Source organism: Montipora foliosa, chromosome 4 (genome assembly GCF_036669935.1).
Source record: "Montipora foliosa isolate CH-2021 chromosome 4, ASM3666993v2, whole genome shotgun sequence".
Taxonomy (NCBI): domain Eukaryota; kingdom Metazoa; phylum Cnidaria; class Anthozoa; order Scleractinia; family Acroporidae; genus Montipora; species Montipora foliosa.
In genome coordinates, this window is record NC_090872.1 from 20,346,960 (window position 1) to 20,371,959 (window position 25,000).

Genomic DNA, 25,000 nt, shown 5'->3' on the forward strand with positions numbered 1-25,000 from the left:
CTACGGTGCCCAGTTTTGTAGGTCCTAGCAGTAATTCAATAGTTGACGGAGAGATACGTGATGAGACCTGGCAAACGGCAAACGCCAGGGAGGTAAAAAAAGCCTATGAAAAAAGTATGAAAAATTCTCTTACTCCAAGTTCTCTCTCTTCTTTGAGGGAGGTTCCTGGATGTCTGTAGCTAACAGGCAATAAATAAGATTGTTTCCCTGATTGTTGTTAGGGACTGTGCAATAATTATCAGGAGGGGGGGGGGGGCTAAAACCAGAGGGGGGGGCCTTAAGTTAAAATAATGGAAAGGAGGGGGGGCTCTACATTAGATTTCTCAAGTAAGTTGAGGGGGGGGTCTTAATTAAATTTCACAAATTCGATAATGAATAAATAAACATTTTCCAAATAGACAGATGCCACGCCTTTGACTATCCATAATGTCTAAATATTGCATCAACATAAACACATGCTTTAACTTATTTAGAATGTCAACATATGATAGATTGAAACAATCGCTCATGCACAGAAGTCACAAACCACGTTGTGAGCTTTGCCAATAAAACATTTGGCATTTAAGAGGTCCCGCAGACATGCCAGGTCTGTTCTTGATTTAAACAGCGAGAGGGTTTCTAGGTCTACAGTTTCTAGCTGAGGAATGCCACATACTTCTGTTTCATAGTTGTCATCAATGGGTTCACCTCCCAAAGACCGAAAAATTATACAGGTTCGGGTCCTACGGCTTTCTGAGGCAGCAATCCTCTTCTTCTCCCTTTTTTTCTTCTGTTCCTTCTTTTTTCTTGATTTGGATGCTTTAGATTTGGCACCAATAGGAAATGTCGCTTTATATTTAGCCATCACCCTATCCAGGTCTTCTACAAGATGCAGAACGTTTAAACCGACTTGAGACTTTATTGAATGACGTTGTTCAGCATTAAAATTGTGTAAACAGCTGAGGCCAGTCTTCAGTGTTTTTCTAACTTGGTTACGACAGCATTAAGCTTGTCCTGGATATCATTTGCCTCTTGTTTGCAACGTCTGATGTTGCTGTCATCATGGGGAGCTGGCTTGTAATCCTCTCGGAGAAACCTTCCTGCACAAGCAGGGTTGTCGGATAAAAGATATTGGTATCTGTTCTCAAGTTTTTCAATATCTAAAGGTACGGGTTAGAGAGGGGGGGGGGGGGGGGGGGCACATAATAATTTTGAGAGAACGTGAGGGGGGGGGGGGGGTCACAGCTAATCTTGACGCTGCTGGAGTGGGGGACCTATCTAATTTTTCCTTTGGTGAAGCTCATTTTAGGACCCCCCCTTCCTGATAATTATTGCACAGTCCCTTAAACCGCAAATTTTGCCTGACCTTTCCCGTTTGCCCTGTATGTGACGTAATTGAGGGCATTGTACATTGATTGGCTAAGTTGACAACGCATGGTAAATGAAGCCATTCTAGAGAATAACTCAAAATAGAAATACTTGAGTATTTCATAGGCTCTATTCGTCTGTAAACATGTCTTTGAGTTAAACTAATCGGTTTCACGCATCTTTCTAACTTTTTTATTTAAAACTTAGGTAATGAAATTACCCCTCGTCTCACACTGTTTTTTTTTTTGCCTTCCTCAGCGATCTCACATCCTTTGGCCATACTACTTTAGTCATGCATAATTTTTGTCATCCAACGCATTACCATTGGCGCAAATCTCAAATTTCGAATTTTCTAAATGTTCAACTCCCTTAATGTTCTTTCAGATTGAGCCAGTTATCCAATCGGGGAACGAGGGTGTCGTTCACCATATTCTCTTATACGAATGCCGAGATGATTTCCCTGTTCACCATTTGAACTTCTCAGGCAAATGTTACAGATCTAATATGCCCCCTCCGTTGAGGGAATGCGCTGGAAGGTCATCAATTGCTGGATGGGCTATTGGCGGAAAGGTCAGTAATAAGAGTTAAGAACCAACAAACCCGGCCCAACCCACAAGTGCGTATGGGAATCAAACCTGGGCCAAATTGGTAGGAGACGAGAGTTTATGCCGCTGCCTAAAACCTGCTCCATATCTGCGTACAGGAGATTTAAAAATGGCAAAGGACAGTCTGCTACTAGTCATAAAACCATGAAAATTCCTTTAATTATACTTGTTTCTCTTTTTGCTCGATATCTGAATGTGAATGTAGACAGTTTGTAGCTAACAGGAAAGAAATGGGTTGAAATGAAATCAGTTTCTTTGATTCGGGAAATGCGCAAATTCAGCCTGACGTAAATGGTCGTAAGCGAGACGTCAAATATATCAAATGAACAGTCTACTTTTTGATAGATTTCACATTTCTGTTACAATCGCCGTTGTTGAGTCTGAGCACTCAAAGAAAGGAAATATTAAGAACCTGTTGTACATGTAGTATTGTTACTTTTCAAATACCTCTAACTGACTGAGGAGGGCGCAAGACTCGAGGAAAACGGGTGCAAGACATTTTGAGTCGTGTTTCTGATAAGTTGACAAATGCAAAGGTGATGTGAGATATTGAGCCAAAAAAATGATGGAGAACTTTGGTTTTGCTAAGAAATCTTCATATCATACGTTCCTTTCTTTAATTTTTGCGCGAACATGAAATATGATTTTAAGATACTTGTTTTCCAATGGTTGCCTCTGGCTGCCTAGAATCTCAGTCTTCAAGAATAACATTATGTGGTATTTCGTGATTCCCTTTTCTCTAGGCCTTCTATTACCCTGAGCATGCTGGTTTACCAATTGGAACAGCTGACAGCCCGAAAGTCGTAATCCTGGAGATACATTACGATAATCCTGAAAAGAAGGAAGGTACGAATAACGAATCGTAAATTAATAATCGTTAATTTCTCTCATCCGGGCTTTGGGACCTTGGATACGAAAGAACGAGAAGGATGTCGTATTTCACTCGAATCTGTATCTTTCTACCGGGAGTAATGAAACGTTAAGAATTTCGGTCGATGCTTATTTCTTTAGTTTTGTTGAGCATGTTTCTAAAATTGACTTCAGTAAGAATATTTCTTATTAATATTACACAAACAAGACGCGTTTTTATATCACCAGATTAGTCTGAAATGAGATATCATTTATGCAGATAGACCAAAGTGCAATGGGCCGCACCAAATTTTAAATATTTATTAATGTTTAAACGCTCTTTTAAGCGCTATGGAAATTCGGCATAGTTCGACATTCCCGAAGATCTCTATCTTATTGGTAATTAGCCTCCTTTATCGCCCGCCTACTTTGTGACGTAGTTTATGACCGGTACAAGAGAGGATGACGTAAGAGAACGGATCCCCCATACATGGGTCTCTTCCAATGATAGTTTTTATTTAAAATCTAATTTTAGCTACTCAGCTATTTTAGAGAGGCACCTGATTGGCAAGTTGTAATGACGTAATGAAATTTTAAATACGCGCGGTGTTGGGAACGAGAAGTTAAAATAGCTTTGCGAAATTAAAGATTTGACGATAAAAACTTGCGACAAAACGTTACTTAATAACATTGTAAGGTTTAAAAAGTTAAAAACTATAAAAGATAAATTTTAAAAAACGATGATGGGGCATGGGGATCCGTTCTCTTAGGTCATCCTCTCTTGACCGAGATATGCAAAGATCTGACTAAAATTTACAAGATATAGTAGTGTAGATAAGATATTAGGGACCTTAAGATCTACGACGGCGACTTCAACAAAAACGTCACCTTAAAATATCCCTTTGCGTTATCATAATTCTTTCGAAGTTATTTTATCTCGTTCACTTCTTACAATTTGGGCGAAGTATCCTAGAAATAAATTGGTACGAACAGTTACAAAGTGAAAATAGAGAATAGATTATTCTCTGTTGCATGCTCACGTTGTCGTCAAAACCTCAAATTTGGTAATTTCACGTCGTCGCGTCCTAACGCAGAGTACCGCAAGAATCCGTCCTAAAATCCGTGCTGCACGTGCAGCACGATTATTTATGCTCTTTTAACCAATGATATCATTGTTTTTCGCCATTGTTGTTGCCGTCGCCGTCGTAAAATCTTAAGCTCCCTAAATTGACAGGGGCGCACGGATACTCCCAGTCATTGCCAAGGACAATAGCGCGCGGCAAAACCGAATGTGAGGGATTTTATCCATGAACGTGAACATGACCGAAGAACGGTTCAATCAGTGAAGTTTAATGTCTCAGCGAAAAGAGTGGATTGCGCCACGTTGTAATCTGAGGCAGACACTTGAAAATTAAACAATAACAAGAACCCATGACTAGGAGCGAACAACTGCCCTATATTCCCGTTACGTCTTTTCCACAGACCGATTTATTTTTAGATTGAATTTCCCGGGAGTGAGACTCTCGTGGGGCCCCGATGACCAATCACAAAAAACGAACTTGGCGTCATTGCGTCACCGGGCCGGAACGGCTTTTTTCTCCGAGGGAAAAGGTAGTCTAAAAATAGATCGGTCTGTAAAAATGCCGTGACATGAGCTTAGTATGGAAGTTGTTCGCTCCTAGTCATTGGCTCCTGACAATAACGCACGGATGGAAAACTCGAAATTTGCTCGCGCGCGAATGTCGCATAGAACGCGATGCACAGAATTTGAAATATCAATGTTGAATATATCAAGCGCCTTCATCATGTCGTTTCCTTTTTGATTTTTAAAGGAATAATTGACAGTTCTGGGTTCCGGTTTTACTACACCAAACAGCTGAGAAAATACGATGCGGGGCTATTGTTGGTTGGAGCAAGCTCAGATCATGCACTTACGATTCCGCCAAAAGAAACAAACTGGGAAATCAATGGCTACTGTAGTTCTAACTGCACCAGACAGGTGTGTTGCCTTACATTGTACCTTGATTGTAAAATAATAAGTCGTTTTGTCTTCACGAGTTGATTGAGCAACTTAAAAGGAGATAAATAGAGTGGTCGGAACTTTGACTTCTTTTTATAATTCTTGGTTATAAGAAAATTTGGTTTTATCAAATGAGCTGATAAAGTAACTGATTGACGACCACAGTCAGAAAGATTTCCGAGCTGATGCGCATGCGTTATTCCGTTTCGAGCGTCAGCTCATCGTTAGATTTAAGTGTCTATCATTTCAATACAGTTTTCAAGTTTAGTTTATTTATTGATTTACTTATTTATTTTTTCTCCGAAATTGTCCAAATACATTGCGTTGCCGTTTTAGAACCTTTGCATTGAAAATTCATTTTTTTATTTGCTTTGGAATACGGAACAAGTGGTCATACTTTAATCCATAGCCGAGCAATAAAGGGGAATGGGTTCTATACCGAGTTGACGTAACAAATTAATTTGCATCGCTGTTTTTCAAAGAACCAACCAAATTCAAAGTAGTCTATGACGTCAGTGCGATATTAAACCCATTCCCCTTCATTGCACGGTTATGATCAAAGTATAACGACTTTTTTCGTCTTTCAAAGCAAATAAAAAAGTGACTTTTCAATCCAATGGTTCCAAAAACAACACGATATATTTGGACGATTTCTTATAATTATCTTATTGGACGATTTAGTGTGTATTATACACCCTTTTAATAAGTCGAACTCTTGCTTTCAAATTTTATTTAGAAATGTAAAAAGGCCTAAAACTTTTCCGATTTCTTTTCTTGTTTGAAGCCTTTGTACATTTCTGAATAAATTTTAAAAGCATGAGTTTGACGTCATTAGCGGAAAACAGGGTGTATAGTGGGATATTTTTACGAGTCTTGCTGTATTTTGGCGAGCCCGTAAGGCGGGTCAAAATACAAGAGACAGGTAAAAATATCCCACGATACTACACACTAAATCGTCCAATAAGGGATTTATTATTCAACTCATGATCAGTCGGAAAATAGAAGAAACGTAAAGCTCAACTTATAACTTGCTCCCTCGCGAGAAAAATTATCTTACGTGACTATTCAGTGAGCGACCGTTCAGGTTTCGCGCGCTTATATTAGGTTGCTGTTGACTAGTCGAAACGAAAACTTGTCAAATCTGTCAATGAATCGTCGAGCAAAGCGTCGTACATAGAGTAAATTACATGGCCGTGCGGAGATACGAAATTTCTCATTGTCACACTATGTCGCGCAAGCATCCATGTTGTCGGTCAAGTTGAATCCGCTTTTACTTAGGTCAAATAGTCCAATTTCGAATTTCATTATAACCGCTGACCAAAAATGCAAAAGACGCATTGGTACAGTGTTAACCTCTACCTGAAGGGTATCAGGGAAAGTTTTCTCATCTGTACATGTGTGTGATGTTTTCTTTGAAAATTTCACTTTTTCTTTGATATATATTGATCTAATTTTTTTGGGTCGAGGCTAACCCTGCACAGAGACGCTTTTAGTTCTTCGATCCAGCGGTTTTGATGAATTCGAAACTGGACAATTTGTGATCCTTATTTTACCGAGGTTGAATATGCACTCTTCGTTGTAAGCAGCTATCGACCCCCGAAAACAGATTGAAAACACCTTTTCCTTCCCTCCAGGTCTGCCTTACGCATCTCAACATATCTTCTTATTAATGTTTCGTATCATCTTATCGGTTTATGTATCCATAAACTTATCCATTCAGTCTCAACATTACAACACAAAAAGACAAAAAAGAATTGCATTATGCATTTACTGATACTCGAACTCGGACCTAGACTTGCTCACAAGTCGAGCTTTTGAGCGCGTAGCGCGACAGAGAGCGCGAAGCGCGATCGTACGAGCGCGGAGGGCGACCAGAAAACCAGAAAACCAAGCGAACGACTTTGAGAAAGTCTAACTCGGACCCTCCACTAAACTACAACAACGAACATGCTCAACCCAACACAGTTCTTTTCATTATTTACTTTTTTATATTAATAGTCAATAAATATCCCTGTCTAATAACCAAGAATAATCCTAACCTGATCCTAATTTTTCTCTAGGCCTAATTTAGGCTCCAAAAAAAGTTTCTTCCATTCATCTGAGTGCGTATTCAACCTAGATAAAATGAGGACCACCAATTTAACCTGGGGAAAATTTAAAACGGATTAAACCTGAGAACAGATTTTACCGCCAACATTTACACTATAATAATATTTACAAAAGACAAAAAATAGTTTCATTGTGCCATGACCAAAAAAAGCTCAATAGCGCATGTCCCAACGGGCTTTGAGAAGTGCAGTGCCTCGTGCTCAGCTGAGCTACAATATTGTTATTATGAGATGGTTTTATTTTGCGACGTCAATGTCAATGGTAGATGAATATCTTTAGATCTCTTATTTGCTCTCGTCTTCGTCAATCAACATTTGTACATGCAACAAAGTTATTTATGTCTTATCTTTGTCTGCGGAGATCATCTGTAAACCTCTTATTTTGTCCGTTTTCTGCTTAAGGGCTTCAAAGGATCCAAGCTACCAGAGGGAGGAATCAATGTATTCGCTGCTATGTCACACACACATCTCACGGGTAAATAATAATTTTACTTGAACTAGTAGTAGGGAGAGCGTTCCACAACTTACGCCGCTTGCTGTGGCTGTATTTGAAATAGCTCCGAAATGCCAATGATAAGGAAATTGCCGTGGCAACGAGGAAAAGGTACGCGACGGGACAAAAGCAGGTGGATAGCAGAAGTCCATTTTCAGGGAGTCGGAGGTTATGCGTTCCCACATCCTCTTCCACCTTAGCCTTAAAATTGGACAATGTAGCATCTTTCGTGAGAAACAATTTGAGTGACTTCCCGACAAAACTTGAAACAAAAGACTAAACAAAATAGCCAATGACGTAAGCTTGAAAACAATAGAGTGTTTTCACGTGACGTCACAGCGGCCATCTGGGTGTACCTAAATTATAGAACGGCGGCCATCTTGGTGTCCCCAACTAATCCTCTGGGAATTGAGCTCTATTATCATGCAAACGTTTTCTTTTGTTTCGGTAGAAAATCAAGGTTACTGATCACGCGAGTGAAAACATCCTATACAGGCGGAAGACCTTAGACAGCAATGACCAGAACCAATTTGCTGACCAGCAGTTTTCGTTAAAACAATGGTTTGCTGGGGGTGCTCAGTCTCGCAGTCTCAGAAAACCTGGTTGTGGTCATTGTTATTTAAGGTTTTTCTATAGAAACTGCCACAGTAGCAAGTTAACTTATGAAATTTGCTAAAGCATGTTTAAAATGAGCAGATGATTGCAGACGCTCCTAGGGTACTTAGAGTCCAATTGTTTATGCAAACTTTTGGAAACATGAAGAATGGTTATATTTTTCGATCATGTGTTACAGTACGAAATGAAGAAGTGATCCTCGCACCTAAAAAATTCAGGTGGCTTCGACGGGATACAAAGCCACGACCTCTTCAATGCAGGCGCAACAACCAACCAACTGCATGAGCTATGACGCCGTTCAGTTAGAAGCAAGTCAACCTGCTGGGCCCACGCGTTTCCGCGAAACGAAAAAAAAAATTTCCACTCTCGAGAGATCGCTTCTTGGCCTTTTGGCTAAGATCAAGTGTAAATTGCACCCTGCACCCTTTTTCTAGGATCTTATGAGGCTAGAGTAAAGCGGTTTCGGCCGCCTCTAGTTCCCTAGAGAGCATTCTAGGCCAAATTATTCCCTTTTAGTTTTCTTGATTCGTTTTGTTTTCTGGGCTACGGCACAGTTAAGTCGACAATAGAGAGTTTAAGCATAACTTTTACGTCAAACGGCAAATTTCGTGAGTGAAAGCAGGGTTTTGCCAAAAATATAAGAACCCTGCTCGATATTAACTCATTTCTGTCCTGTTAGCTCCAGATATCAAGTAACTTCTCAAAGGAACGAGACAAGTTAAAATGAAATAATTTTCACGCTTTTATGACAAGCAGGAGCCTGCCGTTTGCCGTTGGCCGCAAACGTCATGCTTAACCTCTCTAATAAAAAGCTTAAGCAACGGCGACGGCAACGAGAGCGTCATATCAAAATATAAATTCACGTTGTTGTAATCGCTTTATGATTATTTCAACCCTTTTAAAATGACAAGGGTGTGGTAGTTCCCCAAAAGCGACACTGGTCGGAACGGCGCTCAATTTAGGGGAGAAAATGAAAATTTGTCCTCAAGTGCTGACTTTCGTCGTAAAACCTCAAATTTGGCTACTATTTTACGTTGTTGTTTTGAAGACGACGGCAAAGAAATGGACAAAAGTGAAAAACGCACGCGCAGTGCGTGCAAAGCTATTGTTTTTGCCCACTAAATATTCAAATTTGTGACGTTCTCCTGGCCGTCGCCGTTTACGTTGCTTAAACTCCCTATTATCGCTGATGAAGACCTTACAATGGTCAATACGTCGAGATCAACGATATTATTATTCCACTATTACGCCATTTTACCATATTTGGTCAAGAGAACGCGCAAAATATGAGACGGTAATACACTGTAGTCTCCTGGTTTTACCGGTTTAGAACAGAGAAAATACGGACGGAAAGGCAGTTTTTCAATGAAAGAAATTGTTTTCAACGCGATACTAAGCCTGAGAATTTACCTTGCAATCGCTTCTCTCGTCATTTCGTTTTTATAATAAAGGACATTTGGTTGGCTTTCTGTGCTGTTTACATTGTTCGCAAGCGCCCTGAAAGACAGATGATGCATTTTTTAGAAACACTCTTACCAGATAACCTTGAATCAAAATAACAACTTTTTGTAGAATAATAAATCTCTTATTCGATGGTTTAACATATAATACGCGCGGACATTTTGCTCATTGCACGTATTTTCGGAAGAATACTACGCAACTCGCAAAAATATCCGCGCGTATTTGTTAAACCATCGAATAAGATGTATTTATTGTAAGACAATCGGGGGACAAGCGAACGGCTCAACTGTATTATTATGAACTAAAACGAGTAAATATATGTTATTTGCCAGCTGGGCGGTCCGTATAGCGAAAAGCTGTGACCGAGGTCTTGAAAATGCTGCTCGAGGCCGCAGGCTGGAGGCAGCTTTTCAAGACCTCGGTCACAGTTTTTCGCTATGCGCACCGACCCTTAGCTGGTAAATAACTTTTTCTTTTCCTCTCTGAAATCACTTTTTAAATTGTTGACTCGCATCGCGTTTGATATCGAATGTAGCATTAAAGCGACTTACAAACTGAACGTTTCAAAGAGGAATATTTTTATTTAAATTATATTTCTAAACCTCTTGTCTAATAAAAAGTAACTCCTGTATGTAAACGGATTCGGTGTCAAAAAATGGAAATTAAAGGTCTAGGACAAAAAACTCTCCGAGCGTTACCGTGCCAGTGGGCAGAGATCGATAGGAAAATCCGGACCGCGCGAAGAACCAATCAGATTGCAGGATTCGATACCATGCCCTCTCGCAAAAAAATAACGAATTTTATTATGATACGAACTGAAGAATAATGTTGTGTGTTTTTAGGCCGCAAGATCTTTCTCCGCCACATCAGAAATGAAGTAGAGCTTCCAGAGATATCTAGAGACGATCATTATGATTTTAACTTCCAGGTAATTCACGTCTCAAAGGGGCCGAGTAAGTCAATCTAACTTGGTTTTCGTATTATAGTTTCATTCAGAAAATATATTGTTTCATACGAATGGCATATTTTCTGAATGGAATAGTCTGGCTATCTTCCGATTGCTTCGAATGTTGCAATGTTGTCATTGATACATGATCTCCGGGGCACCCAACGATAATCTGCGGTGAAATATGTGTTCGGGAGAGTCTAACTGTTGTATGAATTTCGGTTCTACGTTGCCAAACAGCTACAGATTTCTTTACTAAAGCATTACCTAAAAGATTCGCAACCAGGGAAAAGAAGTCCCTACGTTTTCGGAAGAGATATTTGTGCAATTTTGGACACTTGAAAAGGTCACCTAGCAGTTTCAGATGAGCAAATGATTCGGTGCGAAGTTTTTAGAGGGTAACGTTCAGCTAGCAGTTTCTGAAATGAAGACATCATTGTCTAAAAGTTTCGGACACTTCAATTTTCAGCTAAGATATCCGAAGAGATCAAATTTTTCATCTCTTCAGACAGTCTTAATACATTAGAAGGAGTCTGGAAATGTCTCTCAAAGGCTTTTGGTTTGATTTAGAGGATGCTCTTCAATCGAGTACCACAAAACTAAGTTTTTTTCCTGCCGCAAACCACAGTCGATGCAGACAATGAAGAGACATAGTCATGACGCAAAGCAAATTCACGCTGCCGGCTCAAAACGTGGGAGAGAAAACGTGTTAAGACGAGACTTTATGCCTTAATTCCACACTCAGCTTAGTCTTGTAAATTTGTGTTACAATGAAGATTTTAATAGAAATAAATGAGGACATTTAAGCCTTGTCAATTGATGTCAATGAAATCCGAGTATGATGCTGACTTTAATGTAGCACGAGGTTTAAAGCTGAGCACAGTTATAAGGCTGGTTCACACGAGCGACGCAAGAGCAAGCAAATACATGTGTGAATTACCATAATGCAAATACAAGCGCAAGCACTGACGCAAGAAATGGAAAATTTTCCATTTGCTCGCCTTTTGCGTTTGCATTTCTTACGTGTGATTTGGTGTAACGCAAACGCAAGGTGAAAAATGCTCGTTCCATGTCTCTAGGGATGAAATCAAGATGGCTTCTTCAATCACGTCGGATGAAAAAATATCTGAGAGCGTTAGAAAATATCCTGCGGCGATCAATAAACGAACACATATAATTACTAAACAGAAGTAATACTCTCGATCACCAAGCTACAATTCTCTTACTAGATCATGGTAATCTCCCCGAAGTTTTCGTTTTCGAAAGATGTCTCGAAACCATGGACCTTATTCTATCGCGGTTCAATTTATAATTCTTTTGTTCAAGTGCAAATTAGCCTACCAAGTTTCGATACCATACAGTGAATTGAAAAGAACTCTTGCGCTAAAATGAGGCTTGGTAGGCTAATTTGCACATTAAAAAAAGAATAATAAAACAATAGCCATTTGTGAATAAGGTCTATACACGTTTGGATCTTGTTGTCATGCTATTGTTGAGGCCTTCGCCTTATTAGCCAAAGACCAAGAAGAAGAAAGAACGTCATGCAACACATCAACTTCGTCCGCCATCTTGGGATACTCAATTGCGCGCGCGTGTGTCAATGTGTTTGCATTTGCGTTGGACGTGTGAACTTCCTTGAGCTTGATTAGATGGAGTTCTATGGTCGTCCAAATGTTTCAATATTCGCTAAATTCTATTCGCGGTCGCTAAACCGCATTCGCTGTCGCAAAAACTCATTTGCTGTCGCTAAAACTCAATAGCTATGGCTAAAACTTCTTCGCTGTTGCAAATGTTCCTTCTTTAGCACTGAATTAACTTAATTTGCATTTGCTAAAATGAAAACATAATATTTGCTGACAATTAACAGTATTCGTCACTACTACATCAACTTCGCTGTTGTAAAATATTGTTAGAAACCTCCAAGGCCGACCCTCACGCAATTCGTTTCCAGGCCGTCCTGGTATTACGGCCTGTTCAAAGATGGCTACCCGAAGGTTCTTAACTTCTGTCTTGCTGTTCGTACGTGTTTTGTCATTGTCTGCACGCAGTGAAGGGGTTAAATTTTAGCGACAGCGAATGAAATTTAGCGACAGCGAATGAAATTTAGCGACAGCGAATGAAATTTAGCGATAGCGAATGCAAATTTAGCGATAGCGAATTAAATTTAGCGACAGCGAATGAAGTCTTAGCGACAGCGAATGGAATTTAGCGACAGCGAATAGAATTTAGCGAATATTGAAACATTTGGACGACCATAAGCTGTTTTCCCTTTTAACTTGTCTTCAAACAACCACATTTACATTGCTAAGATTCTTTTCTCCATTAGAGATGATTCGTATAACAATCTGGGAGACACCACTGTCCTGGCACGGGAAATGTCCTCTCCCTAATATGTCGCTAGAATGCCAGTGTGAGAGCTCAGCAGTGGACAGCTTTCATAGATGATAACATTCGCCACTGAAAACGGTACTAAATCTCTTTTATCTATTCGCAGGAATATCAAACAATGAGGAAAGAAGTTCACGTTGCTCCAGTAAGAAAATTACTTTTGAAACGTTATCCTCCTTCTCCTCCCTCACTGAACATAATTTTCCCCGACCATTCCTCTCTCAAACTAAATGGTCAACTAAAGAAGACTTTCAAGATGGAATCCTAAAGGAATACCGAATTTGGCTTGAAGTCCGCGAGTTAAAATTGAACCTTGTTGCTAACTTTCCTCGTAAGAGTATTTCTGATCGAAAGCCAAATAATATGCTAACGAAACTTTATATTTTTTTTACAGGGGGACGCCTTGATAAATGTGTGCGTCTATGACTCGATGGATAGAACTGGTTTCACACGGGTAAATATTATGGCGAGTCAATTTTATGCGGTCTAGAGATAATCAAAGGTAGTCACACTACGTATCAGCCCAATAACAATTGGCCATATTTATTCGCTTCACCTAGGGCGAGGGTCGAGAGTAACAAATTCTTCTCTACAGGCGTAGAGTCAGATTTTGCCTTCCACTAAGGTAATAGGGACCTTACCGTGAGGAAAGAGCTGAGCAAACTGCCTCACGAGGCGGTTTGCTCAGCCGTTTTCTCATGATCACGTATGCGGGGAACTTTTGGTGAGAAATTCGCCAAGCGAAGCAAATTCCTCGTTTTGTGCGGCCATCGTGAGAATCGAGTTGAGCTTGGTCAATCAAGCATCCAATAAAAAAACATGGAATTCTCACGTGAGTTCAGTGACGTCGGAATTTCTTCCTCTGACATCATCTTGAACCGCTGTAGTCACGTGAATATGCCATGTATTTTTATTGGATGCTTGATTAAACCAAGTTCAGCTCGATTCTCACGGTGGCCGCACACAGTGAGGAATTTGTCTCGCGGGCCCATAAATATCAAACATGTTTGATTTTATCCTCACGGCCTCGCGAGGCAAATTTCTCACCACAATTTCCCCGCACACGTGAGGAAACGACTGAGCAAACCGCCTCGCGAGGCAGTTTGCTTCTAAGATTCTATGACGGCGACGTCAACGAGAACGAGAACAATAGCATTTAATGAGCAAAACAATCGCTCTGCACGTGCAGTGTGAAAATTTGTACATTTCTTTTCAGTTTTCTGCAAAAATTAAAGTTAACGCGCATGCAAAAAAGGGCGAGCGATGAACACCTTATTACGCTTTTTTTCCACCCGAACCGTCATGATTTGAGAAGACCAATCAGAACTGTGTTTCCCCCACCAGATTTATCATTTACCACTGTCCAGAGATATAAAACTAAGTATGAGACAAAAACTACGAACAAACACGCAAAGCTGGGTAAACTTGAAGAGCGCAAATTTAAATATCATGCTCCTTTGGACGCAGAGAGAAATTAACCCCGTCTTGAATCTAGTGTGTACAAATTAAACAACTCACCGAAAACGCCGCTTTTTCATTTTGAGTCTTTGGTGAATTTTATAGCTACGAAGTACCTATAAATATTTAAAGGCGGATCTCCTTTACCGTCTTTACCTTAACTCGCGATACCGGTACGACGCTCTAACCAAGTGAGCTATGAAGCCATTCATTTGACGTCGGGAGCTGGTCATTTCGAAAACGTCGTTCAGAATTACAGGTTTACATTTTCCAAACGTTTTCGTCATTAGTCCAGTTCGTGGAACTACCCCAACCAATCAGGGACTGAAGTGGGAGAAACGATGTTGAAACCAGGCGGAAAAAAATAAAATTCGTCGCTATGTGCTCACGTTGTCCTCAGAGCTTGAGATTTGGTCATTTCACGTTGTAGCTTTAAGTACCGTTCACTAGTGACTGAGTAGGTGTTGATTCTGAAAACTTAAACACTCGGTAATTCTAAATAATATTGAAGTCAAATATTTATCTATTCATTCCTTCACTCACTCTCTCCCTCATATCATTTTTTTTTTCAGTCATCCGTTTATTTATTTATTATTTATTTATTTATCCATTCATTCATTCCTTTGCTTTAGGGAGGTCTTGGTACCAGGGACGAGATGTGCATCTCACTGTTGTTGTATTATCCTAAAGTAAACACTTCTTTATGCCTTTCAAGTGAGCGGCCAGCTTGGCAAAAATGGGACGAACAATACCTCAAGTAATTATTTCGAAATTTTGTATGCTTATCTGTTGGCAGGTTTGTGCACGTACGACCTTTGACGTAAGGGATTCTTGTGCGCGCGCACCTAATACTCGTGACCATTCTTCTCGCAGACCCACCGACCCAAAAACTCATCGGTGTTCAAATCCTGCCAGTTTCGCAGGGCATTTGAATTCTAGATAACATAAAATTTCACCTTTAAAATATATTTGAGCCCATTATCATTATCATTTATAAATTTCTTCCCTAAATGAGGCAGTGTGGAACAAGGTTTGCATTTGGCTGCCACTGGTTCCAATCCCGCGCTATGTATACAACCAACTGGATGCTTCCTATATCAGATGGAGTTTTTTATTTCAAATATTTCCTTCGCTGTTCATCGTGGTAAAGCGCATTTCAGCACGGTATCCACAAGCAGCCGTGCTGTAGAAATGATACACAAGAAAAAAAGCACGCCGTGGATGGAAAAATATTGCAGATAGGATCCGGATGATTTGTTCCCTGGTCGCGGTCCTGTACTTGTGTATGTACATGTGTTGCAGTGCGTAGCTATAGTTTTGGGACGTCAAGTGACTTCATTAACAACGTCAGCGTAAACGTCGCAGAGAAATAAAGATTTGTTGTAAAATTTTAGCTAAATAACCTAAGACTGGATGTAGGAACACCATCGCAGTAACTTAACGGAATAGAAAATAACTGTTTTATTTTCACGTTGTCTGTGGTCATTTCACATTTGTTTTTTTGCAAAGGACTGGAATGAAATGAACTCAAATGCACGCCGCACGTGCAGAACGCTTCTTTTTGCCCTTGTTATCATGAGTTATTATATCAGATCAAAGTTAAACGGGTGCGAACATTGTGATCTTCATGGGCAGGCATTCTCTTTATTATTTAAGCCAAGACAAATAGAAATCGTTTCTTGTTACAGACAGAACTATGAATTACTGGGGAAGCCGACCTTCTGGAGTGGGGCGGTGGACGAGGGACTAAAAGAAGCCTACCGCGAGACCAAAACTGTCTTATCGTTTTGTGTGGATAAAGCAAAACAGGTAAATTATTGTACATAGGGCTGTTGCTTTTTTGAGTGTCGAAAGAAGTACCAGTGCCGCTTAGTATTGCTGCATGTTTATCAGGAATAAAATGAGTGTTTTCAGTAAACTGGTTGCATTTCATGGTTGGATTCAGATTGATTCATTTAATCGCCTGATTTTCAATTGAGGACGACTACCTGTTATCACAAATGACGGAGAATGTTAATCTAAACTAATCATATTACATGGTTTTGGCTTTTTGTTTATCGAGAAGGCAACATGCAAAGGTTTGCATGGTATTTGTCAAGCTGAACTCCATTTATTCATCCATCGAAAATAGTTCACATACTTTCAAAACATTTTCGCGAATGAAGGGGTTACCTTCAATCAGAAACAATTTTTAAAAGACTACTTTTTGTATGGTCTATTGTAGGTTTATGGTGTCAGTCCTAAACCAGTGATCAAGAAACCTTACCAGTCAGAATCCATGTGTAAAGACACGGTTTCCGTGGCTACCAACGTTGTCCCAGGATACTTCAGTGTGCTAGTCACGATAGCATCTTTGATTGCTTTCATCCGCTGAACTGAAACAACACTGCTTCAGAAATTCCCCTAACCCACCCTAGAGGGATTTAGCGACCTTTTTGTACATCTATCAGTTAGCCTTTGTTTAAAGAGAAAGCACACCCACTTCGCGTTTATTTTTAACTGAACATGTGGTGATTCGATTTGCTCTGCCTCTCATATGACGGAGGCTCGAAAGGTTTTTCAGCTTAGCGCGTGCGCGTAAGCCACACACGCAGCTCTAAAAGCTGCTCACGTCAGCTCGTGATTCAAAATGCTTCACGAAAAATAAACAAATTACAATTAATGAAGGATACACTAGAACAACTGGTCCTTTCCCCGAAGCCTTTCCTTTCTCCCTTGTGAAAGTTGATTCAAAAGTAGACCCATTGAGCCCGCACAAGCTACGGCAATGAACGTTCTGGTCAACTCAAAGCTGTAATATTGTACTTTGTGGACAGGGCAGAAAAAGATGACAGACCGTTCCGAATTTTAGTCCCTTTCTACGACCTTAGACCTGGCAGGGTAGCTGGTTCGTGAAAATAGTTACATACATACCCACAAAATAGTTACATACATACCCACTTACCTACCTACCTACCTACCTACCTACCTACATAATTAACCGCCCCCATAAGGGCTTTGCAGGGCCAATGAAACGCAATTAACGAAAAAACGGAACAGAACAACAACCGTGACTGTTAAGAATCCCAACTGGCCGGAGGCAAACCAGGGCAGTTGGGAAGCTGAACCAGGGACTACCAGGAACAAATTCAACGAGTGGTCAGAGCGGGTCTCCAACGCGGAATATCCGGATATCAAGGCAAGCGCCTTAACCACTGGACTACTCAGTTGCACTGTTACTGTAAGATATTGGTGTTGCATATTTTGCGGTGGCCATGCAAACTTTTTTACCCCCAGTTCTTGTACTTTGTACCTTTCGCATGCCGGAGTTTCTTCGTTGTGCTCTTCCTCTAGTATTTCCGCTTTCAGAATGCTTGCTCTTGCTAGACGATGAGATTTCGGAGCTTTTCTCTGAACTAAAATCCACAGAACTTTCATCTGAGCTACTCACTTCACTCTCGCTACCAATACCTTCCAAACAGCTGGCCCTTGCATAAAAAAATTATCTATTCATCTTAGGTTGGCTGACTCAAAGGGCGACTATACAACTATATGTAAAATCATCCATAACCTCTCTGGCAAAGGCAAGAAAACCAGTGTCAAAGTTAAGAAAAGAGACGGAACCCCGCCAACCAGTGATGTGGAATTACTTGCAGAATGGAAAGAATATTTTAGTTCTCTGCTTAACAACAGCAGTGGTCCATCACCATTAGAACTCCCTCTTCCCGCTGCCCAGGACCTCAACATCCAAACTGGACCACCGACACGAGTGGAAACGGTATTAGCTAAACGACGAATGAAGATCAATAAAGCTGCTGGACTGGATGCGCCCATCAAAGCTGAAGCACTACAAACTGGCGGCGATGCAATGATTGATGTTGTCCATGAGTTCTGCGCTGAAACTTACAGCAGTCTCACGCCGCCCGAAGTGCCAAAGTGTACAACAGGATCTTTTTCAACAGAATTCGAGATCATGTGGATCCCATCCTAAGGAGTAATCAGGCAGCCTTTCGCCCTGGGAGAAGTTGTGCCCAGCAGATCCGCATTCTCAGGCGGATAATGGAAGGTTTCCAAGACTACCAGCTCTCTATCGCTGTCACCTTCATTGATTTCAAGAAGGCTTTTGATGCCGTTGACAGGAGGGTTATGTTTGCTGTGTTGCGCCACTACGGAATACCAGAAGCTGTGGTCAATGCTACACGCACATTTTGTACAGCAACTCTGGAAGTGCAGTGATGGTAGATGGGAGCATTTCTGACCCGTTTGAAGTCTCAACCGGCGTGCTCCAGGGTGATGTTCTTGCCCCTTTCCTGTTCATGATATTGGTTGACTTCCTGTTGACAAAGGCCACTTCAGACATTGACTCCGGAGTTGTGACACATCCACGTCGTTCAAGAAGGTACCTAGCCAAGGTACTTAATGATCTGGACTTCGCTGACGACATTGCATTGTTAGAATCCACCGTCCCCCTTGCACAGACCCAGCTTACCAGAACCGCATCAACATCAAAAGACCTCGGCCTGATAATTAATGTGCCTAAGACAGAATACATGACTGCAAATTGTCATCCTACCCCACCACTGCAAGTCTATGGTGAAGCGATCAACCATGTGACGGATTTTACGTATTTCGGCTCCCAAATGGCATCTTCCGCAAGTGATTTTAAAAGACGCAAGGTGCTAGCATGGGGTGCTTTCTGGAAGCTTGAACGATTTTGGAGAAGTTCGCAACTACCCATTTCAACTAAAGTCAATTTTGTTTACACCACCTGTGTGACGGACCTTCTCTATGGCTGCGAATCATGGGTGCTATCTCAAGACATGGTACGCAAAATCAAGGCATTTGCCACTTCTTGCTACGGGATCCTTCTAGATATTAAACGAAAAGACCATGTATCCATTTCTGTTACTCCATGACCAACGTAGCTGAGTTTTCTTGGGCATGTCCTTTTTCTCCCAGAAGAAGAGCCTGCCAGAAGATATGCACTCTACGTACCACCACGTGGCAAAAGGAGACCTGGACGTCCTCGTACCTCTTACTTACCTTACATTCAACACGTACTAGAGCTGTCGGCCGACACAATCACCTCACTTGCCCAAGATCGACGTGCGTGGTGAAATCTTGTAATCTCCCGCTCCGCTTCCGAATGATGATGATGACTCTTTATTCTGAAATGTTTCACCTAGAGAGGGTCATTTTATTTTGACCGTTTTACTGAAAATCTCCACCCTACCCCTCCCCCCTGCTAATTTCTGACAAGTCTCTAAAGGTCCCTAATGTGAGATACAACAAAACAACTGCGTGAATGACGTAATGCTATCTAATTGGGTCAGGTGGACAGAGCTATTGTTTATTTTCCCGCCAAACTCGGTTTTAAACCTAAAAAATAGACACTTTTCTGACGCTGATTACCCTTGGGTGATGGACTCTTGCGAAAGTCTCATTCATAACGGTTTTTTAATTTGACAGTTTACAACCCCTGTCGGCAGTGACTTTAATATGGCCAAGCTACTTTCCTAGAAACTAACATCTCTCTGTAAAGACCTACTGGGATATGTATCTTCGCCAGGTTTTCAGAAAAAAAAACATTACCGGGGCTACTTATTTTCCACCTGGTCGGCAATTTTTTTTCGTTCATTGCATTTTCTTTTCTCTTTGTCAATGTAGTCAATGTAGCATCTTGCCTCTTTCAAAAATGAGCTTAAGAAACATGTTACAGGTTGAATTAAAATGCAGGTCAATTTTAATTTTAACCTAAGTTGTTTTTTCAACCTAGGTCAATTTCTTTCAACCTAGGTTTATATGAACTGTCTAAAAAAAGATTTTCCCTTTTTTGGGGGATGTAAAAAAAAATGGGGCCCGGATTTTTAGGGGGATAAAAAAGAAAATAACAAAAAAACATCTTCCTCCACCTTTTTCTTGTCTTCCGTTCTTCTTCCGCTAACCGTCTCTTCTTTTCCTTCCCTTTTTCCTTACTGTGCTTACGTTATACACCTTATTCCAAAATGGCTGCCATTTTTAGTATTTTTTTTGTTTCCATGCAAATTACCCCTTATCGGCTCGCTTGCAAGCGGAAAATTAGAATACAAAATACAAAAGAATACTAAGATGGCGGCCATTTTGGAATAAGGTGTATTATATACGAACGGATTGTGCCACTTACCATGAGGTTCCACAACATTCCATGCAGCTCCAAGGATTCGAACCAGGTTACTTCTTCTCTGCATTGACCGCTAAGCCATCGAATCAGCAACCGAATCGGCTAGATATTTTTTCTAGCAATGAGTTTTAAAGTTATTTCCAAGCCTTCGCGACAACCATCATTTCGCACCTGCGTAAATGACATAAAGTGAGACTTTAAAAATTTTCAGCTCATCCACACAGTTCGCCGCCAATGGAACTTTATGAAGAACTTAAATCGTGGCTAAATTTATCTGAAGAATAATGAAAATGCTCTGAGTCTCCAGTGCAAAAACGAGCAAAAATTGTTTGGAAGAGGTGGGCTCTTGATTCTGAAGGACAAATTAATCGTCAAATATTGTACGAAATTTATTTCCGTCGCTATGCAAAATACACCAGGAACAAGGCATCATTTCTAGTCATGATAACAAACCGATTTTCGCCGCTACGTTCGCACTGCGAAAAACTGATGGTGGCAGGGAAAATAGAACGACAAAAGATAACCTTTGTAGTTTAATCAAAAAACAGAACGTATCACCAAACCACTGGTGTCATCGTCTTGGAGAAACCGCTTGTAAAAAAAACATAACCACTCACAAAAAAATTGCCAAAATGCCTTATGAAGTGGTTTTTGAAATATCTCGGGGAACTGAAGAAATCAAGAAGCCACAAATGAGTGGACAAGTCACAGCTACATCAAATACAGAGCAGGAGAATGGTCAATAATTTGAAAAAGTGGATGAACCAAACATTGAAGGAGAGCGGTGTCTGACACTTGCAAACTGCAGACCGCGGACTGAAGACTAACCGTAAATCACAGTAATTGAAAGCTAACCGCTCTGAAATGAGTGCTGGGACTTAAATACTATTTATCAGCACAATTTGAAATGGGTGCTTAGACTTAAATACTGCTTATCAGCGCTATTTGTAGGTAGCCAGCAGTCTGCGGTCTGCGGCTATCATACACCAGAAAGGGAAGAAGAAAAAGAGGTTCGCACTTCAGGATTATGTGCCGCTGAAAATTAATAAAATGGGAAAGGAAACGCCCCTTCATCCAAATTTGCTACTTGGTCAAATTGTAGAACTTGAAGGGGCTGTGCCAAAATAATCACAAAGTTTGGATTTACCCCTACAAACAGACTGAGCAAAATAAAAAAAAAACAACATCTATTTTATTTGATAACTCAAAAGAAATAACACTTACAAGAGCCTACAAAATGGCTTCTGGTCAATAGATTATGAAACCATTTTTCCTGATTTTTTAAAGTTTTGTATTTACTTGCTTTTGATTATTACAAATTCGAAGTAAGCAAAAGATAGAGCAAATAACTAAGCAAATTAAAAATCAACAATACATCATGTATGTTTCAGTTCATTTTATTCCTTAGAAGATAATTCAGTATTGTTGCCCCCTGCCCTCCAAAGGAGATTCATCAATGAACAATGTACTTCTAAAAAGCTCTGAGAAAGAGAAGTGGAATCGGGTATCATGTACAGTATCCCTAACCATTTAAATAAGTGCCTAGACTTAACAACCATTGGGGTTTTATAAAATACTCATGATCATGAGAAATTTAAGCTATACTAAGTTCATCGACTCACCTCTAGGACCAATTTACTTACCAATACGTTACACGTACTTGATAATAATTGATGGATTTTTGTTGATGTTTCCTACTTTCAATTTCAACCTAGTTTACAATAAAATGACCTAGGTTGAAATTAAAATTAACCTGAATTTAAATTTAATTCAGGAACAATACCCGGTTTGTAAAAGTGACATCAGGGCAGTCAAAAAATGGCCTGGCAAAATTTAAATATTCACAGAGTACCGGGGAGGCTAAAATTTCTCTGGGTAGGGAAAACTAATCCGCTGTAACAGAGCCGGGTGTAAAGTAGTATTTGTTCTGCTTTTGTTGCGGTTGCTTTTAATGCTTCTGTTATCCCTTAATCACTCCTCAAGGATCCATCAGGTCACGCGACGACAAATTGTCTCTTTTCATAAAATGCCGCCAAGACCAATCATGTGTCATGTAATTTGCTTTGGTTTGAGCATTTTCCCGCGTTAATTCTTTATAGACTTAAAAGGACGCATTGGCTCCCAGTCCTATTAAAGCTTCATTTTTTGTCAGCGTTCCAGCACAATGCGCTCTACATGCGCTATCCTTACTCGCACAGCCAAGGTCTGGTGTCGTGACAGTTACCGACACCTGTCACTGTTTCTCCTTCCGATGATCTCATCTGTATTCCCTCTTACAGCTTCTACACGTACTACAAATACTACAACTACTACAAGTACTACAGCTACTACACCTCCTGAAGTTGCTATAATACTGAGCTACTTCATCTACTGCAGGTACTAAGTATACAGACAGGGGCGTAGCGTCGTTTTTCCGTTGAGCGTGAGCGCCAAAGGCTGGCGCCTTTAGGGGAGTTTGCTCCCCCAGAAATTTTTTATTTTTAAGGCCTCGGAAATGCGATTTCCCATGTCAGTTCCAGGGGAAAGTTTCATAAATCAAAGCATGAAAAAACGCTAACTATTCGGTAACTTTGTCAACCTTTTGTACTACTGGCCCCAGTTGTTCAAAAGGTGGATAACGCTATCCACCGGATAAATCATTATCCAGCGCATAAACATTAGCATCTTTTGCAGAACTAGTAGCCTATATGAAGGTGTGTTTCAGCAGCCTGACCCCAAGCACAGATACCACAGTTCAGATAAAGCAAAATTAAAGAGCAGTGTAAGGTGAGACGGGGAACAAAATTTCTGAGCTTGGCAATAATCCCGATTGATTTACTGACTTTTTGACAAATGTAGTTTATAGGATATTTCCATGAGAGGTTCGTCTCAATGAGTATACTAAGATATTTAACATATTTTTTTAATTCTAATGGTTGGCTAGTATTTGAGGTGCTATCTTTTATTCTAATATTGGGATGAAAGGAAAGAGTCTTTTGGCGTGGACGAAAGATGATACAGTTAGATTTTTCGACATTCAAAGTTAGTTTACTGACAGTTAACCACGTACACAGTTTGGAAAGCTCTTCGTTAAAATTCAGTTTCAAGTGTTATAAGATCTCTGTTTGCATAAGTTACACTAGTATCATCGGCAAACAAGTAGAAATGAATCTTATTGAAAGATTTATATAACTCAGATCATAGATATACCAGAAAAAATAAAGCAAGGGTCCCAGTACGGAACCTTGAGGAACTCCGCAAAGCGTTTGACTGGCATCCGATATATAACCCGATTAACAGTCGTATATTGTCTGCGACCAATTAGATATGACTTAAACCAATCATCGATCATTTACTACTGGTGACGAGGATGTGGATTGCAAAGAAGATATTGCAACCTCTATCGAACGTGTAGACTATTTTGCTGCGAGTTATGTCGAAAAGGACAATGAAGTTGCGACGTTACTTGCTGTGGTTGGAGCCAATGCGTATGGAGGTCTTCGCAATTTTCTGGCCCCCCAGCGAGCTAAAAGGAGTTTCGATTGAGCATTACTCTCCATCAACTTGTTTGTTGACTCAAAAACATACAAATCTAGAAGACGTTGTTAGCGGAAAGGGAACTGACCTTCAAAAATGCATTTGAGACAGCACCATTAACGAAGTTAGCTAACAAAGAAGATGTTCGTGACGTCATCGCAACCGGAGACGAGTTAGTAAACAAGGTCGGCAAAGTTGCCACACCAAGGCGTCCACAAGGGAAATCTGTTCGTTGTTTTCATTGTGGTCAAAACCATGCTCCCTCAGAGTGTTGGTGCAAGGCCGCTCAGTGTTACAGATGCAAAAAAATGCCATATTGCCAAGATGTGCAACCTGAAATATGATGCTCACAGCACGCGTTATTGTGTTGAGGATGTTTCGCAGTCAGATACTGCTGATGATGCAATGTGTGGTCTTGTATACTCTCACTTTTAAAGATCAGCGTCGATCGAGTTATCAAGTCCAGCTGTTGTTGGACTGGGCAAACCAGTGAGAATGGAAGTAGATACATGGATCCGCTGTGCCTATTATTTCTGAACCGGTTTACAAAAAAATATTTCAGCATCTAGCGATGCTTAACCTGGAACAATCTTGTGATTTTCAGAGTCAAAAATTGAATATCCATCATAATATCCAATTTAAATTTATTTGGCACTCATGATCAGACCCTCAATAGCTTAGAACACCCTAAGGGAGAGAGATTTCAGTTCAAACTAAAAATATAAGCCCACTGTTTTCATGTTCTATGCAATTACCGACTAAACAACATTGCATTGTGTTAAAAAAAAAAACTCAATAGAGAAAAAACCCAGTCTGTTCAGTGGCCAAAGTGTTGCATCCTGGGGTTGTTTAACGTCTTACATTCAATCTACAACCAACCAGGGGTTCAATGTCTTACATTCTGGGGCCGTTAAATGTCTGATTTTGTGATACTTTCTTGTTCTCCTCTACTATGCTCCAAAGAAATCGTAGCGAGTAGATGCAATAGAAAGATAGTTGAATGTTTGACAAAATTAAATACGTAATTAAATGTTTACGTCCGGGGGTTGTATATC

General features: G+C 40.3%; 2 protein-coding genes across 2 annotated transcripts in view; both read left to right on the plus strand.

The window, feature by feature from the left end:
* LOC138000232 (DBH-like monooxygenase protein 1) overlaps positions 1–16,973 on the plus strand; it is a 22,488-nt gene extending 5,515 nt beyond the window's left edge. Inside the window, exons 5-14 of the mRNA XM_068846491.1 lie at positions 1,732–1,917; positions 2,696–2,798; positions 4,634–4,800; positions 7,332–7,404; positions 10,341–10,426; positions 12,939–12,977; positions 13,227–13,286; positions 14,923–15,047; positions 15,979–16,099; positions 16,515–16,973. Coding sequence (XP_068702592.1) covers positions 1,732–1,917; positions 2,696–2,798; positions 4,634–4,800; positions 7,332–7,404; positions 10,341–10,426; positions 12,939–12,977; positions 13,227–13,286; positions 14,923–15,047; positions 15,979–16,099; positions 16,515–16,664 — 1,110 coding nt within the window. The 3' untranslated portion in view covers positions 16,665–16,973. The remainder of the gene's footprint in view (positions 1–1,731; positions 1,918–2,695; positions 2,799–4,633; positions 4,801–7,331; positions 7,405–10,340; positions 10,427–12,938; positions 12,978–13,226; positions 13,287–14,922; positions 15,048–15,978; positions 16,100–16,514) is intronic.
* A 1,531-nt stretch (positions 16,974–18,504) lies between these two features.
* On the plus strand, positions 18,505–19,185 carry LOC138001109 (uncharacterized). The gene has a single exon (XM_068847772.1). The coding sequence runs from the start codon at positions 18,505–18,507 to the stop codon at positions 19,183–19,185; it is 681 nt and encodes a 226-aa protein (XP_068703873.1).
* The last annotated feature ends 5,815 nt before the right edge of the window (positions 19,186–25,000 follow it).

Coding starts and splice junctions, on each gene's coding strand:
- LOC138001109 (XM_068847772.1), top strand. CDS start 18,505: ATGGTAGATGGGAGCATTTCTGACCCGTTTGAAGTCTCAACCGGCGTG.